This window comes from Muscardinus avellanarius, assembly GCF_963383645.1.
Source record: "Muscardinus avellanarius genome assembly, chromosome: 18".
NCBI classification, from domain to species: Eukaryota; Metazoa; Chordata; class Mammalia; order Rodentia; family Gliridae; genus Muscardinus; species Muscardinus avellanarius.
In genome coordinates this window covers 46,690,998-46,708,226 of record NC_137804.1, presented here as the reverse complement: position 1 = coordinate 46,708,226, position 17,229 = coordinate 46,690,998, and the positions used below count along the sequence as shown (strand labels likewise).

Sequence of the window (17,229 nt, the reverse complement as noted above, 5' to 3'; positions counted from 1 at the left end):
TGTTAGGGCCAGGGTTAGGGCCTGCTCTCTCCTCTCCTACCCAGTACAGGACCCAGAAACTGGGCCCTCGGGGTGAGGGCTTGGGTGCCGCAGTCCTCCACGGGCTGCAGCTGGCCCCCTCCCGGCCTGCGTCCGAGAGCGCAGAGCAGAAGGCCGAGCCTGTGACTGCTGACCTCCCCCACCTCCACAGGTGTGTCCCCTGCAGCCATGGGGCGCCGGAAGTCAAAACGGAAGCCGCCCCCCAAGAAGAAAATGACAGGCACCCTGGAGACCCAGTTCACCTGTCCCTTCTGCAACCACGAGAAGTCCTGTGACGTGAAAATGTGAGTGGGCGGCCGGGCAGGGCGGCCCGGGTCTCTCCCCTGCGTGGAGGTGGGTGCCGCTGGCTCGGAGCTCACCGCCCTCTGTTCCTTCCACCTTGCTTCCTTTCAGGGACCGAGCCCGCAACACCGGAGTCATCTCTTGTACCGTGTGCCTAGAGGAATTCCAGACGCCCATCACCTGTATCCTTGGGAAGGCGGCTGTGTTGGGGGAGGGGCGGGCACGAGAGGCCATCCCTGTTCCTCTGGCTCCCCTGCGCCCTCTGGGGTAGGGCCACCGCCAGCCACAGGAACGGGCGCCATCAACCAAACATGGGGTGGTGAAGCCGGCCGTGGAGGCCCTCGCTTGTAATCCCAGTACTTGGGAGGCGGAGACAGGAGGATCATAAGTTCAAGGACAGCCTCCGCAAGTAGTGAGACTCAGCAACCTAGTGAGAGCCTGTTTCTAAGTAGAAATAAAATAGGGAGCTGGGCGTGGGGGCACATGCTTGTCATCCCAGCATTTGGGAGGCTGAGATGGGAGGATTGCGGTTCACAGACAGCCTCAGCTACTTAGGCCCTTTGCAACTCAGTGAGACCCGGTTTCAAAATAAAGAATAAAAAGAAATAGGGCTGGGGATGTAGCTTGGAGGTAGAATGCCCCTGGGTTCCATCCCCAGTACCGCAAAAATAAAAATAAATAAATAAGGCTGCCCAGTACCACAAAGAAAAAAAAACGGAGTGATAAGGTTCAGGGAGGGGCAGCAGAGGTGCCAGGAAAAGGTCACCTATGATTCTTGACTCGGCGGTGCAGACCTGTCAGAGCCAGTGGACGTGTACAGCGATTGGATAGACGCCTGCGAGGCAGCCAATCAGTAGCGACTCAGAGGACCCGGCCCCTTGGCAGCCTACCTGCCATGGACCCAGCAGCTGGGTACCGATCCAGAGACATTCCGGGGCCCAGGTGTGGGTCCAGGGCTGTCGTAGCCCTCTGTGTGTGTGGAGCGGGTGTGAGCTTGAGTGAGACTTAGTGTGGCTGCAGACATGGCGGTGTGCTCGTGGACCTGGGGTGGACTTGGAGGAATGCTGAGCGTGAGAGGCCTGACCGGGCTGTGTAGCTTGGGAGCCCCTTGTCCAGCCCCAGCCTCTGCCGGCCTGGGAGCCCTGGCTCCTCCAGGGATGGTGTCCTGACATCCTAGGCAGACGAAGCTCAGAGAGGCTGGAGAGGAAACCCCAGCTGCTCCTCGGCGCTCCTCCACGTGAGCCGGACCCCCGCCTCCTTCCCTGCCTCCCAGTGCCTGGACCTGGGGTCCCTGTGGGCCTTGGCAGGAGGCCCGCCTCATGCCTGGTTGCTCTTGTAGAGGAGGCAGGCTGGCGCAGGGGCAGCATCGGTCACAGCCCGTCAATAAAGTGGCCACTGTAGAGCCCTGGCTGTCTGCCATGTCTTGGGTTCTGGGGCCAGAGGGCAGGTGAGATTTGGGGCGGTGTGCCAGGAGGCAGCCCAGCGGAGGTGGGCTCCATCTGTCCTTCAGATGACTTAATGCTGTGTTGCTCATTACGCATTTGGGGAGAAGTGGGCACTGCTGGACACAGTGGGCCAGACATCTGTCCAGCCGTTGATGACATTCACCAGGGAAGCCAGGGCAGGAGACGGGCACGGTCGCACCCACCCATCATCTTGTCTTTAGGAGCCCGAGACAGGAAGATTGTAGGTTTGAGGCCAGCCTCAGCAACTTTGCAAGACCCTGTTTTAAAAAAGAATAGAGCTGGGTGTGGTGGCGCACACTTGTAATCCCAGCACTTGGAAGGCTGAGACAGAAGGATTGCAGGTTCAAAGCCAGACTCAGAAACTTAGTGGGGCTCTCAGCAAGCTAGTGAGATCCTGTCTCCAAATAAAATCAGGCTAGGGGTATAACTTGGAGGTAGAATGACTCTGAATTCATATCCCCAGTGCCATAAAACAAAATAATAAAACAAAGGGCCAGGATAGCCAGGTGTAGTGTTACACGCCTGTAATCCTGGTACTTGGAGACAGAGACAGGATTGCAGGTTCAGGAACAGCCTCAGCAAGTATGTGAGACTCATCAGCCTAGCAAGACTCTGGGCGTGGCGGTACACGCCTGTAACCCCAGCCTTGGGAGGCTGAGACAGGAGAATCACAGGAGAAGACGGCCTCAGCAAGTAGTGAGACTCTCATCAACCTAGCGAGACCCTGTTTCCAAGTAAAAATAAAATGGGGCTGGGGAGGTAGCTCAGGCAAGCATACCCCTGGGGTCAATCCCCAGTGCCACACACGAAAAATAAAACCGGCTGGGGTTGAGGGAGGGTAACTTGGTGGTGAAATACTTGAGCTCAATCCCCAGTTACATGAGAGAAAAACAAGGTAAGTTTGTGCAGGCTGGGGGAAGAGCCCCCAGGAGGGTCCCCGTGCTGCTAGTCCTCTCTGGGTGTGTTACTCCAGGGTCCTGACAGCTGCCCGGGGAACCCCACATTCCCAGATGAGGTCACAGACCAGAAACGGACTGCTAGCTGGAGGTCTTGTAGCCGGGAAGGTGCAGCTGTGGCTGGAACCCAGGGTTCCTGGCTCCCCAGCCCACCCAGTCCAGGGAACAGCGCTGGGGGCTTAGGTGGGGGAGGGCAGAGGGGATGTCCCCCTGAAGGGACCTGCTCCCAAGGGAGGCGAGGGGTCTCAGGAGGCTGGAGCTGGGGCAGAATGCACATGGCTGGTGACGAGCTGTGTGTCCTCCTGGAGGGCCTCAGGCGACAGGAGTCCCCAGGGCCATCAGCATCTCAGCCTGGCCTCCTGAGCCTGGGCAGCAGGTGGCCTGTGGCCCGGAGTCCTCAGCCATACGGGGAAAGAGGATTGAACTTTCTGGAGCCAGGCAGAGGAGGCAGTGAGCCAACAGAAGCACTGAGCAAGCCTCCGGGTGGTCACAGGCCGAGCTGGCCGGGAGTCCACTGCCCCCTGAGGTTCACCCCACAAGGACGTGGCCCTCTGCTAGTCCTTCCTCCTCCCAGGCCCCAGTAAGGTCATCCAGGCCTGGCAGAAGCCCGAGGACCCAGGCAGCGGGGCTGGGGAGTGTCCAGCAGGAAGGAGGCTTGGTCCTCGCACCCAGTGCCCCCCCTGCCGCCACCCGCTCAGCGCCTCTGACAGGCCGAGTGCTAATATGGTGCTGTTTTGTTAAGGAGGCAGGGTCCCGGCCAGGCGCCGGCCTCCCAGCAGAGCTTCCCTGGTCCAGGGAGAGCGCATCCTGCAGGATCAACAGTGCCTGGAATTCGGTTTACGAGGCCCCAGGGGCTGTGTGCGCTTGCAGGAGGGACTTCTGGTGTCTGCCTCTGCAGGTCCCCGCTGTCCAGCCTGGGTCTGAGAAGAGAGAGGGGGCGGAGAGACTGCTCTGGGCTCCCTGCCACCACTGCATTCTCTCCCTGGGACCTTTATGGCTGGCGGCTTCCAGGCAGGAGGGCTGGGACCTCCTCACCCGGAGAGCAGACCTTCCGAAGCACGAGGAGGCTGGAGCCCTGTCCACAGACTTTCTCTCTTTTTTGGTACTGGGGATGGGACCCAAGGGCACTCTACCTCTGAGCTATACACCCAGCCCTGTTTGATTTTTATTTGGAAATAGGATCTCACTAGGTTAATGGGAGTCCCACTTCTTTCTGAAGCTGTCCTCAAACTTCAGTCTTAGTCTCCCAAGTACTGGGATTACCAGCGTGCATCACCACACCTGGCTCAATTTTTTTATTTGGAAACAGGATCTTGCTCAGTTGCTGAGGCTGCCCTCCAACCTACGATCTTGTCTCAGCCTCCCAAGTGCTGGGATTACAAGTGTGCACCACCACACCTGGCTCCATCCCTTTTTTTTTTTTTTTTAATTTTTATTTTTAGGAGGGGGGTTCTGGGGATGGAACCCAGGGGCATTCTACCTCCGAGCTACACCCTGCCCTATTTTTTACTCTTTGTGTGTGTGTGTGTGTGTGTGGTACTAGGCATGGATGCCAGGGCCCTATTTTTTATTCTTTATTTTGAAACGGGCTCACTAAGAAACCGCAATCTTCCGGTCTCCCTCCCAATGCTGGGATTACAAGTGTGCATCATGGCACTCAGCCTCCACGTGTGTATCTTGGAGGCTGTGTGCGTGTGCGTGTGTTCACGTGCGTGCGCACACACACACACACGCATGCACACAGGAGATGTGGTATATCCGAGCAAGCCTGTTTGTACAAGAACCACGCACCTCTGGGACAGAGCAGCCCTGAGCCCCGGGGTCGATTTTACAGCCATTTATTGTGCTCCAGTGAAATAAAAAAAAAAGTGCTCGCATTAACCAACGCTGCTGCCTCGTGTCCACGAGGCCGGTCGCTGCAGACCACACGGCGGTGCGCTGCGTCTCTGGGCATGCAGTTCGCTCCCACCGTGGGAACGCCGGGGACAGGCGGGGCCTGGGCTCTGCGGGCTTTGCTTGGGGCGGGGGCTTCTGGTCCCGGGGTACCCACTTGTGAGGGGAAGGGGCTAGCTGGAGGAGCTTGGTGCATCGCGTCCTCGGAGGACCTCCAGCTCTAGGTTAGACCCTGCAGGGCTACGGGGAGGAGAGCCCCCTTCCCCGCCCCGCGGGTCCCCCCAGTCTGCTCTCCCAAACCGGGAGCCTGGAGGACTCCGTGCAGGGCCGGGCGGCCTGCGGGCCTAGGCGGAGTTGCAGTAATTGTGCGCGTGGTGGTTGTGGGCGGGCTCGCCCAGCTCGGGGTAATCGGGCGTCAGGCAGTACTTGGGGTCGTAGACCTGGCGCGGCAGCCCGTACACCGTCATGCCCCGCTGCGAGGCGCCCTTGTTGCTGCCCATCTGCAGGCTGACGTTGTGCGTGTCGCAGTGCTGCATGCCGAGCCCCGGCTCGAAGATCTGCCGCTTGGTCCCGGGCGCCGTCATGCCAGCCTGCGGGGCGGGGGGGCAGAGGGTCAGGCCGCGGGGTGGCCGGCCGGGCTCGCCGCGCCCCCCACTCACCTGGCTGGCGCCCTTGTTGGTGCCCATCTGCAGGCTGATGGTGGCCTGGTCCAGGGGCTGGTCCGTGCCCAGCTTGGGGTCGTAGAGGTGGCGCCGGGTGCCGTAGGCTGTCATGCCCTGCTGGCTGGCAAACTTGTTGGTGCCCATCTAGGGAGACAGGGAGCGCAGGAGGAGCACCAGGTGACCACCCGAGGCAGGCTGAGGGGGTGTCTGGGGTCGAGTCCCAGCCCCTCAGCTGGGTGATCCTGGCAAAAGTGACCTAGCAAGCCCAGCGTGCGGCGCACCTTGTAATCCCAGTGCTTGGGAAGCTGAGACAGGAGGGTCCTGCAGGTTCGCAGCCAGCCTCAGCTACTTAGTGAGACCCTGTTTCCAAATAAAATATGAAATAGAGCGGGGCGGAGATGGTGCACGCTTGTAGTCCCAGCACTTGGGAGGCTGAGACAAGAGGATCACGGTTCGCAGACAGCCTCAGCTACTTAGTGAGGCCCTTTACAACTCAGTGAGACCCCGCTTCAAAATAAAGAATAAAATGTGGGCGTGGTGGCGCACGCTTGTAATTCCCGCGCTTGGGAGGCAGAGACAGGAGGATCGCGCAGGTCCGAAGCCAGCTGCGCTGGCTTAAGAGACCCTGTTTCCAAATAAAAATATAAAATAGGTCTGGGAGTGTAGCCCAGAGGTAGAAGGGCTTCCAGGAACCCCAATACCACCAAGAAGAAGAAGAAGAAGAAGAAGAAGAAGAAGAAGAAGAAGAAGAAGAAGAAGAAGAGGAGGAGGAGGAGGAGGAGGAGGAGGAGGAGGAGGATGGAGGAGAAAAATAGAAAATAATAGAGCTGGGGGTGTAGCTTGGAGGTAGAATACCCCTGGGTTCCATCCCCAGTACCACCAATAAATAAATAAATAAATAAATAAATAAATCGACTAAAAAATAGGAGTGGGGTGTAGCTCAGAGGTAGAATGACCCCAGGTTCCTCCCCTAGTACCACAAAAAATAATAAATAAAATTAGGTCTGGGAGTGTAGCCCAGAGGTAGAAAGCCCCTGGGTTCCATCCCTAGTACCAAAAAAAAAAAAAAAAAAAAAAAAGTGACCTGGCAGCTGCTGCAGGCCTCAGTTTGCTCATCTCTAGGAAGGGTCTAAGAGCACCTACCCCCGGGACTACTGGCAGTATTGGCACATTAGCAAGTGGAACTGAACTATGACCAGACACACACACACACACACACACACACACACACACACACACACACACCTGTAGTTGTTTTTTGTAGGGGGGTAGTGGGGGTTGAACCCAGGGGCGCTCTACCTTCACGCTTCACCCCAGCCCTATTTCATTTTTATTTAGAAACAGAGTCTCACTAGGTTGGTGAGCCTCTCGCTACTTGCTGAGGCTGTCCTCGAACTTGTGATCCTGTCTCAGCCTCCCAAGCACTGGGATCACAGGCTTGTGCCACCATGCCCAACTTCTCTGTAGTTTGATTATTTATTTTGCAGTACTGAGGATGGAACCCAGGGCATTCGGCCTCCGAGCTGCACCCCCAGCCCTATTTTTTATTCTTTATTTTGAAACCGGGTCTCACTGAGTTGCAGAGGGCCTCACTAAGTAGCTGAGGCTGGCTGCGAACCACGATCCTCCGGTCTCAGCCTCCCAAATGCTGGGGTTACAGGCGTAAGACCCTACGCCCGGCTCTGTAGTTTAGTTAATGCCTGCTACCCCATCCCCGAAAGCCTTCAGGGAGCAGGCTTTCTCCTCGGCTCCGCAGGCCCCGCTCCTGTAAGACCCGGGGCGGGAGGCGCGGTACCTGCAGCCCAATGATGCTCCGTCCTTCCCTGAGCTTCTCCGGCTCGAATTTCCTCTCCTGCTTCTCCGCGTACTTCACCCCCACGTTCACCTTGTTTCCTTTGGTCTTGGCCTGGGCGGGGCGAGAGCCCTGGGACTGAGGAGGGGCCCCCTAGCTGGGCACAGCAGCCTTCTAGCTGGGCACAGCGGCCTTCTAGCTGGGCACAGCGGCCTTTTGGAGACAGCACCTCGCGCGCTCAGCAGTGCCCGCCTGCCCAGCACAAATGCTCTCCTGTGTCTCCCAGCCACCGTCCACCCCAGCCCTGTCCCCGGGCCCCGTGTCCCTGCACTCACCATGCTGGCCAGGGCCAGGAGGGTGGACTGCACCTGGGTGTGGTTGGTGTTCTCAAACAGGTCGTTGGCCTCGAAGATGTCGTGGGGCTTCACGCCGTACTTGGTGATGGCTTTGATGAAGTTACCGATGTTCTCCAGCTGCGGGGAGCAGGGCGGGCGTCAGGGCCGAGCGGGCACGGGGGCAGGGGCGGGCCGCCCGCAGGGGGCTTACCTGGTGCCAGTTCTGGGTGGACTCGTTCACCTTTTTCACGGAGCCCGGCTGCAGTTTATTGATGAATCTGCGGGGTGGAGGGGAGGGATGAGCGGGCGGGGGCCGGTGGCTGAGGGTCCCACCAGGGTGCGGTCACCAGCAGCACTGCCAAGCCACCAGCTGACCCCCAGGACGGAGGGGAGACCGACAGCAGCGGCGGCCCCAGGGCTGGGATCGCCCGGCCTTTCCTCTGGCCTCTGTGGCCACTCTGTGTCTCTGTGGCTTTTCCTCTTGCCGACACCCTGGGGCGCCCACGTGGGCCTCTCCTGCAGGGTCAACTTTCAGCTTGCGGTGCCCTCCCTGTGCCGGGCGTCCCAGTGTCTCCAGGTAGCCCAGGGCCCTCGTTCTCAAATCCAGACGCCAATCCGCTCAGAGCAAACCCGGCCTTGGGACGCCGGCCTCTGCACAGCCACCCCACGTCCCACCTTCAGTGCTCAGCCGAGGCCCTTGGACTTGAACTTGACTCCCGTTTCCTCTTCTCTTGCTCCTGGCATCCAAGACCTCAGCAAGTCTCTCTCTCTCTCTATCTATCTATCTATCTATCTATCTATCTATCTCTCTCTTTTCGGTACTGGGGATTAAACCCAGGGACATTCTACCTCTGAGGTGCACCCCCAGCCCTATTTTATTTTTATATTTATTTACTGATTGATTGATTGATTGCGGTTCTGAGGATGGAATTCAGGAGCATTTGACCTCTGAGAGATACCCCCAGCCCTAATTTTTTATTCTTTTTTTTTTTTTTTTCAGGAATGGGTATGGAACCTGGGGCATTTGACCTCCAAGCTACACCCCCTGCCCTATTTTTTAGTCCTTGTGTGTGTGTGTGTGTGTGTGTGTGGTACTAGGGGTGGAACCCAGAGGCTTTTCTACCTCCGGGTTATACTCCCAGACCTATTTTATACTTTATTTGGAAACAGGGTCTCACTAAGTTGCTGAGAGCCTCACTAAGTAACTGAGGCTGGCTTCGAACCTGTGCAGTCCTCCCGTCTCAGCCTCCCAAGCACGGGGATGACAAGCGTGCGCCACCACGCCTGGTTTAGTCTTTATATTTTTTGATACAGGGTCTCACTAAGTTGTGAAGGGCCTCACTAAGTAGCTAAGGCTGTCCGTGAACTGTGATCTCCCTGTCTCAGCCTCCCAAATGCTGGGATTACAAGCGTGCGCCACCACGCCGGACCTATTTTTATTTTGATACAGGATCTCACTACGTTGAGGAGAGTCTCACTACTAGCTGAGGCTGTCCTCTAATCTTCGATCCTCCTTCTCAGCCTCCCAGGTACTAGAATTGGTGTTGCATGTCACCACGCCTGGCTTGCCCAGTGCCTTTTAGTGATGACCTCTCTTGGTACACCAGAGGCCATAAATTGGCCTGTTCTGTATAGCGTGCTGGCTAAGATTCTGGAATCAGCCAGCGTGGTGGCACATGCCTATAATCCCAGTACTTGGGAGACAGGAGGGCTCAAAGCCAACCTCAGTAATTTAGCAAGACCCTGTTTCAAAATGAAAAATAAAAAGGGCTGGGGGTGCATGCCTGTAATCTCTGCACTTGGAAGGCTGAGACGAGAGGATGGCAGGTTCAAGGCCAGCTTCAGCAACCTAGCAAGGCCGTCAGCAAGATATTCATGAGACCACGTTTCGAAATAAAAATAAGCCGGTGTGGTGGTGCATGCTTGTAATTCCTCAGTACCAAAAAAATAAAAACAAAATGATAAAAAAATAAAATAGGAGCCAGGCATGTTAGCACACACTTGTAATCCCAGCATTTGGGCAGCTGAGACAGGAAGATCACGGTTCACGGCCAGTCTCAGCTATTTAGTGAGGCCCTTTGCTGCTCAGTGAGACCCGGTTTCAAAATAAAGAATAAAAACTAAAGCCGGGCGTGGTGGCGCACGCTTGTCATCCCCGCGCTTGGGAGGCTGAGACAGGAGGATCGCGCAGGTTCGAAGCCAGCCTCGCGCGCTGGCTTAGGAGACCCTGTTTCCAAATAAAAAATGTAAAAATAGGTCTGGGAGTGTAGCCCTGAGGTAGAAGGGCTTCCAGGAACCCTAGTACCACACACACACAAAATGAATAAAAACTAGGTCTGGGGGTGTAGGTCGGAGGTAGAATGCCCCTGGGTTCCATCCCCAGTACCACACAAAAAACATAAAAAAATAAAATAGGGCTGGGGATATACCTCAGAGGTAGAATGCCTGTGGTTCAAGACCTAGTGCCACAAAAATAAATACAATTTAAAGAACAGGCATGGTGGTACACACCTGTAATCCCAGTACTTGGAAGGCTGAAACAGGAGGATGTCAGGTATGAGGTTAACCTCAGCGACTTGGTGAGACTCTTTCAAAATAAATAAAAATGTAAAAATAGGTCTGGGAGTGTAGCCCGGAGGTAGAAGGGCTTCCAGGAACCCCAGTACCACCAAAATAAAAAATAAAAATAAAATAATAATAAAAAATAAGCTGGGCATGGTGGTGCATGCTTGCATTCCCAGTACTTGGGAGGCTGAGACAGAAAGATCGGTGGTTCTTGGCCAGCCTCTGCTACTTAGTGAGTCCATCCACAATTAATGAAACCCTATTTCAAAATAAAGAATTTAAAAAAATAGGGCCTGAGCTGTAGCTCGAAGGTATAATGCCCCTGGGTTCAATTCCCAAACCTAAATAAATAAATAAATAAATATAAAAAGGGGCTGGGATTGCTGGGTGTGGTGGTGCACCCTTGTAATTCCAGTACTTGGGAGGCTGAGACAGGAGGATCATAGGTTCAAGGCCGGCCTCTGCTACTTAGTGAGTGCCTCCGAAACTTAATGTTTCAAAATAAAGAATGAAAAATAGGGCTGGCTCAGAATAGGTAGAATGTCCCTGGGTTCAATCTCCAGTGCCACAAAAATAAATAAGTAAATAAATAAATAAGACTCTAGAAGCATTTTCATGGTGGTATACTGGGACTTTGTTTTGTTATTTTGCATTTGTGTGTGTATTGGTGTGTAGAGTACTGGGGACTGAATCCGGGGGCATTCTACACCTGAGCTACACCTCTACCCCTTTCTTATTTTTTGCTTTGAAACAGGGTCTTGCCGGGCGTGGTGGCGCACGCTTGTCATCCCCGCGCTTGGGAGGCTGAGACAGGAGGATCGCACGGGTTCGAAGCCAGCCTCAGCTACTTAGGGAGGCTCTCAGCAACTTAGTGAGGCCCTGTTTCCAGATAAGTATAAAATAGGTCTGGGAGTATAGCCCGGAGGTAGAAAGCCTCTGGGTTCCACCCCCAGTACCACAAAAAAAAAAAAGAAAGAAAGAAAGAAAAAAAGAAAGAAACAGGGTCTTGCTTGGTTGCTGAAATTCTCACTACTTGGCACATTTACGGGGTTCAAAACCTAAAGCATCAGCCGGACGTGGTGGCGCGCGCTTGTAATCCCAGCCTTTGGGAGGCTGAGACAGGAGGATGGTGGTTTGCGGCCAGCCTCAGCTACTTAGTGAGGCCATTTGCAACTCAGTGAGACCCTGTTTCAAAATAAAGAATAAAACATAGAGCTGGGGGGGGGGGTATATCTCAGAAGTAGAATGCCCCTGGGTTCCATCCCCAGTACCACAAAAAAAAAAAAAATTTTTTTTGAAAAATTTGAAAAAAAATAGGGATGGGATGTTTCTCAGTGGTCGAATCCCACTGGGTTCAATCCCCAGTACCACATACCTGCAATCCCCCTGGCTCGGCCTCCCAAGTACTAGGATTATAGGTGTGCCCCCCACGCCCAGCTGTCCTGGGTCTTTGGAGAATATATCTTCACTAATCTACCCTCAGTTTTCTTTGCTTGTTAAGTGGGCACAGTGAAGCCGGGCGTGGTGACGCCGCTGGCTTGGAATCCCAGCATTTGGGAGGAGGAGACGGGGATCGTGGTTCAAGGACAGCCTCAGCTACTTAGTGAGGCCCCTGGCAACTCCGTGAGACCCTGTTTCAAAGTAAAGAATACAAATAGAGCCGGGGGTGCAGCTCGGCTGCCCACTCACTCGCAGAGGATAATGCCGTCCTTGAGGCCGTCCATGAAGTTGCTGCCGATGCGCCGTCCGGTCACCCCCTCGATCCACTCTCTCAGCTCCCGCTCCCGCTGGTGGTCATACTTCTGGGCCAGCTGGAGGTGGGGGGGGGGGAGAGAGATTGAAAGAGAGAGGGAGAGATTGAGGGGGGGAGCGTGCGCTCGCTCACGCGCGCGTGCGTTGGGGACCGTGGCAGCTCGGCTCCGGGTTCCAGTCGGGCCCTTTCCTCATCCCATCCCAACTAAGGCAGTTCCGTGCCAGTGTCCATGGGGGTGGGGTGGGCCGAGGGCCAGGGCCGAGGTGGCACCTGCCCAGGGGGCCATTCCAGGAATTCTGAGGTTTGGCATCAGAGGATGTAGAAGGAGGGGTTGGAGAGCCCGGATCTTCCAAGCTGGGGGTGGCGCCTGGTTCCCCCTCCAGGCCAAACTTGGGGCTTCGCTTCCTCTGGCCCTGCCCCCTCCACCCTCCTGTTGGCAGAGGGGGTGCCTCAGGCAGGGATGGAGGAGGGCAAAGGAGAAACCCCGGGGGGGGGGGGGGGCTGGCCTGCAGGGGGAGATTGCTGTGTGTGTGTGTGTGTGTGTGTGTGTGTGTGTGTGTGTGTGTGTGTGTTATACTGGGATACTCTACTTCCAAGCCATATACCCCCAGCCTTTTTTTTTTTTTTTTTTTTTTGCACTAGCTAGGGATTGAACCCAAAGACATTCTACCAGCCAGGCGTGGTGGCACACACTTGTAATCCCAGCATCTGGGAGGCTGAGACGGGAGGATCGCGGTACCAGGACAGCCTCAGCTACTTAGTGAGGCCTTTTGCAACTCAGTGAGACCCTGTTTCAAAATAAAGAATAAAAAATAGGGCTGGGGGTGTTGCTCGGAGGTAGAACGCCCCTGGGTTCCATCCCCAGTTCCAAACAAAACAAAACAACAACAAAAAACAAAAGCATTCTACCTTGGAGCTACACCCCCAGCCCGACTTTTTACTTCTTATTGGGAAACAAGGTCTTGCTGGGTTAATGGAAGTCTCACTACTTGCTGAGGCTGTCCTTGAATCTACGATCTCCCTGTCTCAGCCTCTCAAGTACTGGGATGACAGGTGTGCGCCACCACACCAGCCCAGCTCTTTTTGTTTTTACGTTATTTATTTAGTTTGTTTTGCGGTGTTGGGGATTGAACCCAGGGGCATCCTACCGATGAGCTACACCTCCTTTCCCTTTGTGTATTTTACTTGGAAATAGGGTCTTTACTAAGTTGCTGAGGCTGGCTTCAAAGCTGCAGTCCTCCTGTCTCAGCCTCCCAAGCACTGGGGTGACGGGGCGTGTGTGCGCTGCCAGTACTGGGGATGGAACCCGGGGGCGTTCTACCTCCGAGCTACACCCCCAGCCCTATATTTTTATTCTTTATTTTGAAACAGGGTCTCACTGAGTTGCAAAAGGCCTCACTAAGTAGCTGAGGCTGTCCTGGTACCACGATCCTCCTGTCTCAGCCTCCCAGATGTGGGGGTGACAAGCGTATACATCTGTAATTCTGTCCCTCCTCACAGACCAGGCCTCCTCCGTCTCCCCCTCAACACCACCACCCCAGCTTGGCCGGTCCTTCCTGGCTCCGGTCTCGGGGTCCCACCTCCCGGAGTTCAGCGTTTGCATCTCTGCCCCTGAGGTCCATTTCTCCAGGAAGGGGGTGCCTCAGTCGGGGACCGAGGAGCAGAGGAGAAAGGGTCAGGTCCTCTTCCCTGGAGGGGTGGGGCGCCCTGTGCATCCCAGCTTCCATCTCTACTCCCTCCTGCCCCCCCGCCCCCCAGTCTGTTTCTCCTGCTCTCAGGCTCCCCACCCTGGAGGATCCGGCTGCTCCTCCTGGCTGGAGAAGGGGGGAGGGGCGCCCCTCACCTGGCCCCGGCTCTGCCGCCCCCCTCCCCACCATCCCGGCTTTATAAAGCAAACCGGCCCTTATATAGCGCGGCCAGGGCTCCCCAAGGCCGCCTTATATGGCGCGGCGGCTCCGTGCGACTCCCGGGCCGGCGCTGGGGGGAGGGGGCGGCGCTGGGATCCGAGTCCCCGCCGAGCAGCCGCCCCCCACCACCCCCTCCTCCAACCCGAGGATTCCTGCTCCCCGCTTTCCCTGCCCATCCCCTGGGAAAAGCCATCCGGAGCCTCAACCTTCCCCTCCGGCCAATGGGACTGGGACCCTGGCTTGGCGGAGCTCCTGGGGTGATGCCAGTGGGACCCGGACCTCAAAGCCCCAACGTGCAGAAGCTGCCTGCCATTCCGGTGTGTGTGCGCGGGAGGGGGCGAGTTCAGGGTCTCAGTTCTGCCCCTACCTCGTCTGGGTCCCCGGCCACTTGCTTCTCCTCTCTGAGCCTCAGTTTACCCAAGGATGAGGATGCTGTGTCCTGGTGTCTCAGTGGCTCTGCAGTTAGGACGCCCCTTGCCCGGGCGCTGCCTGTCCCCCCCAGCTGTCTACCTCCCTTCCGGAGCCCCAGCACTGCCCCCACCTCCCAGGAACCCCAGCCCTCAAGTGCGCCCCAATTTTGTGTCAGGCTTGGGGTTATGAAAAACCCCAAGTCTTCTTTCAGTGTCCCCCCCCCACTAGGGACACTACGGGTTGACAGAGGACTTTGAGCAGGTGGGCCTCTACAGAGCACCCTTGGTAATGAGACCCCGGGTGTCCCCCACTCCATCCCCCCAAAGTGGCCCAGGGCTCTGGGGCGTTCCCAGTGGGGAAGACAGCTCAGAGCTGTACAGCTCCCTCTTTCACTCTGGGTTCCAAGTGATGGGACAGGCAGGGAACCCCAGAGAGGGCCCCGGGGCCAGGGGTGCGGCCAGGGCAGGTGTCCTCCCGCCTCACCTACCTTGTTCTTGACCTCGGCTGACAGCCCATAGGCTGGGCCTCGGTTGAAATGAGCGGAGGACATGCCGGCCTGGTGGAGACAGACCCGCGGGACCCGTGAGGACCGTCTGCACCCTCTTCCCTTCTCACACAGTTTTTGAAGCTCCAGAGGCGGCCCGGGTCTCCTCCGAGGCCGCCCCATTGGCTGCGGGGGCCAGAGGGGGGCGGGGCGCTGCCACCCCAGCCACCCTCCCTCCCTTGTGATGTCAGGGCCTTGGTATTGAGAGTCCTTGCCGTCATTGTTTCCACCGAGAGGGGCAGCGGGCTTTATTCCAGGAGGAGGACTTCATCAGACAGACCCCCGAACCCTCCCCGCACTCCGCACCAGCACCCCGGCTGGGTCCCTAGAGCCCTTTATCTCTGGGGTCAGTACTCTTTATCTCTGTCCCCCTCCAGGACTCAAGTTTAGCAAGCCCCATCCTGGGCTTAAGTCCAAACCCAGTCTATATATAGACGTAGGCAAGTCCCTTCTTCTTTCTGGGTCTCTATTGCCAAATCTGTAAAGTGGGTGAATAGTAGGGGTGCACACCTCTGAACCCCATCCTTGGGAGGCTGAGACAGGAGGATGGCAGCTTCAAGGCCAATCTCAACAATTTAGCAAGGTCCTCAGCAAATTAACAAGCCCCTGTTTCAAAATAGAAAAAGGTAAAACAGCCGGGCATGGTGGTGCACGCTTGTAATACCAGCATTTGGGAGGCTGAGACAGGAGGGTCGCGCTTTGCGACCAGCCTCAGCTATTTAGTGAGGACTTTTGCAACTCAGTGAGACCCTGTTTCAAAAGAAAAAAAAAAAAAAAAACAGGGCTGGGGATGTAGCTCGGAGGGAGAATGTCCCTGGGCTCCATCCCCAGTAGCGCACACACAGCGGGGATTTGGTCAGTAGCAATATTTCTACTGAGAGCCAGGTATGGCGGTGCTCACCTGTAATCCCAGTACCAGAGAGGCTGAGACAGAAGGATCATAGGTCTGAAGCCAGCTCATCACATAGGAACTTAGCAAGACCTTGTTTCAAAAGGAAAATAAGAGGTCAGGTGTGGTGGTACACACCTGTAATCCCAGTACTTGGGCAGCTGAGACAAGAGGATTGCAGGTTCAAAGCCAGGCCCTCAGCAATTTAGTGAGGCTGTCTGCAACTTAGTAAGACCCTGTTTCCAAATAAATATAGGGCTGGGGTGCAGCTCGGAGGTAGAATGACCCTGGGTTCCATTCATAGCCCCCCCCCACATAAATAAAAGCATCTCAGTGGTAGACCATTCCTGAGTTCAGCCCCCACACCCAGTATCACACACAAATACACACAAATATTTCTGCTCAGGATTTATCATCCCGGTTCTGTTCCCTCCAGCCGCTCAGAAGGATTTGGGGGAACAGAGGTCCTGGATCTGCCGTCCTCAACCACCTGTGGGTCGCTTGAGCCCGGGCCTGTTTGTGGGTCCTGGGTCATGAGCAGCCTCCTTCGTACCTGTCCAAGCCACGCTGGCCCCACGAGATACCAACAAGCAGCTCACCTCTCAGCTCTAGAACTCAGCTAGGGGCCACATCACACCGCGTTATCAAGGCCACGAGAGAGACACTATACAGATGACCTGCCACATAAGCATGTAAGCATAATATGTTAAGGCGTGGTGGCACATGCTTGTAATCCCAGTACTTGGGAGGCTGAGACAGGAGGATCACGGTTAGCCGACAGCCTCAACTTAGTGAGACCTTGTTTTAAAATAAAGAATAAAAAATAGCTGGGCGTAGTGGTGCACGCTTGTAATCCCAGCATTCCAGAGGCTGAGATGGGAGGATCACGGTTCGCAGACGGCCTCAACTACTTAGTGGGGACCTTGGCAACTCAGTGAGACCCTGTTTCAAACTAAAGAATAAAAAATCGGAAGCCAGGCGTGGTGGTGCACGCTTGTAATCCCAGCATTTGGGAGGTTGAGACAGGAGGATTGCGGTTCAAGAACAGCCTCAACTACTACTTAGTGAGGCCCTTTGCAACTCAGTGAGACCCTGTTTCTATTTCAAAATAAAAAATAAAAATATAGGGCTAGGGGTATAGCTTGGAGGTGAATGCCCCTGGGTTCCATATCCAGTACCACAAGAAAGAAAGAAGAAAAAAGAAAGAAAGAAAGAGAGAGGGAGAGAGAGAGAAAGAAAGAAAGAAAGAGAGAAAGAAAGAAAGAAAGAGAAAGGCAGACATAAATAAAGACATAAATAAGTAAAATAAAGCTGGATATGGTAGTGCACGCTTGTAATCCCAGTACTTGGGAGGCTAAGATAGGAGGATGGTGGTTCACAGACAGCCTCGGCTACTTAGTGAGGCCCTCTGCAACTCAGTGAGAACCGGTTTCAAAATAAAGAATAAAAAATAGGTCAGGGGGTGTAGCTTGGAGGTCGAATGCCCCTGGGTTCCATCTCCAGACTCACAAAAAAAAAAAAAAATAGGTCTGGGGTTTGGGGCTGTATCCCAGAGGTAGAAGGCCCCTGGGTTTCATCCCCAGCACCACAAAAATAAAAATAAAGGGCTGGGGTTGTAGTTCAGCAAGAGCGCATCCGTGCACTCAGTTTCTCATGCCATATTAAAATATACATCCTGGGCCCAGAACCCAAGGCGTCGAGCACGCTCAGCACGGATGCCAGCGCTCAGCAGCGG

At 55.5% G+C, this 17,229-nt stretch overlaps 2 protein-coding genes across 2 annotated transcripts; one reads left to right on the top strand and one right to left on the bottom strand.

Moving 5' to 3' along the window:
- Positions 1-207: 207 nt before the first annotated feature.
- ELOF1 (elongation factor 1) lies at positions 208-1,178 on the top strand (the record flags this gene model as incomplete). The annotated part of the gene is made up of 3 exons (XM_080714972.1): positions 208-323; positions 433-503; positions 1,114-1,178. The coding sequence occupies 3 exons, from the start codon at positions 208-210 to the stop codon at positions 1,176-1,178; spliced, it is 252 nt and encodes an 83-aa protein (XP_080571098.1).
- Positions 1,179-4,980: 3,802 nt separating this feature from the next.
- CNN1 (calponin 1) lies at positions 4,981-14,611 on the bottom strand (the record flags this gene model as incomplete). The annotated part of the gene is made up of 7 exons (XM_080714929.1): positions 4,981-5,226; positions 5,296-5,442; positions 7,094-7,204; positions 7,426-7,563; positions 7,637-7,703; positions 11,680-11,801; positions 14,549-14,611. The coding sequence occupies 7 exons, from the start codon at positions 14,609-14,611 to the stop codon at positions 4,981-4,983; spliced, it is 894 nt and encodes a 297-aa protein (XP_080571055.1).
- Positions 14,612-17,229: the final 2,618 nt, after the last annotated feature.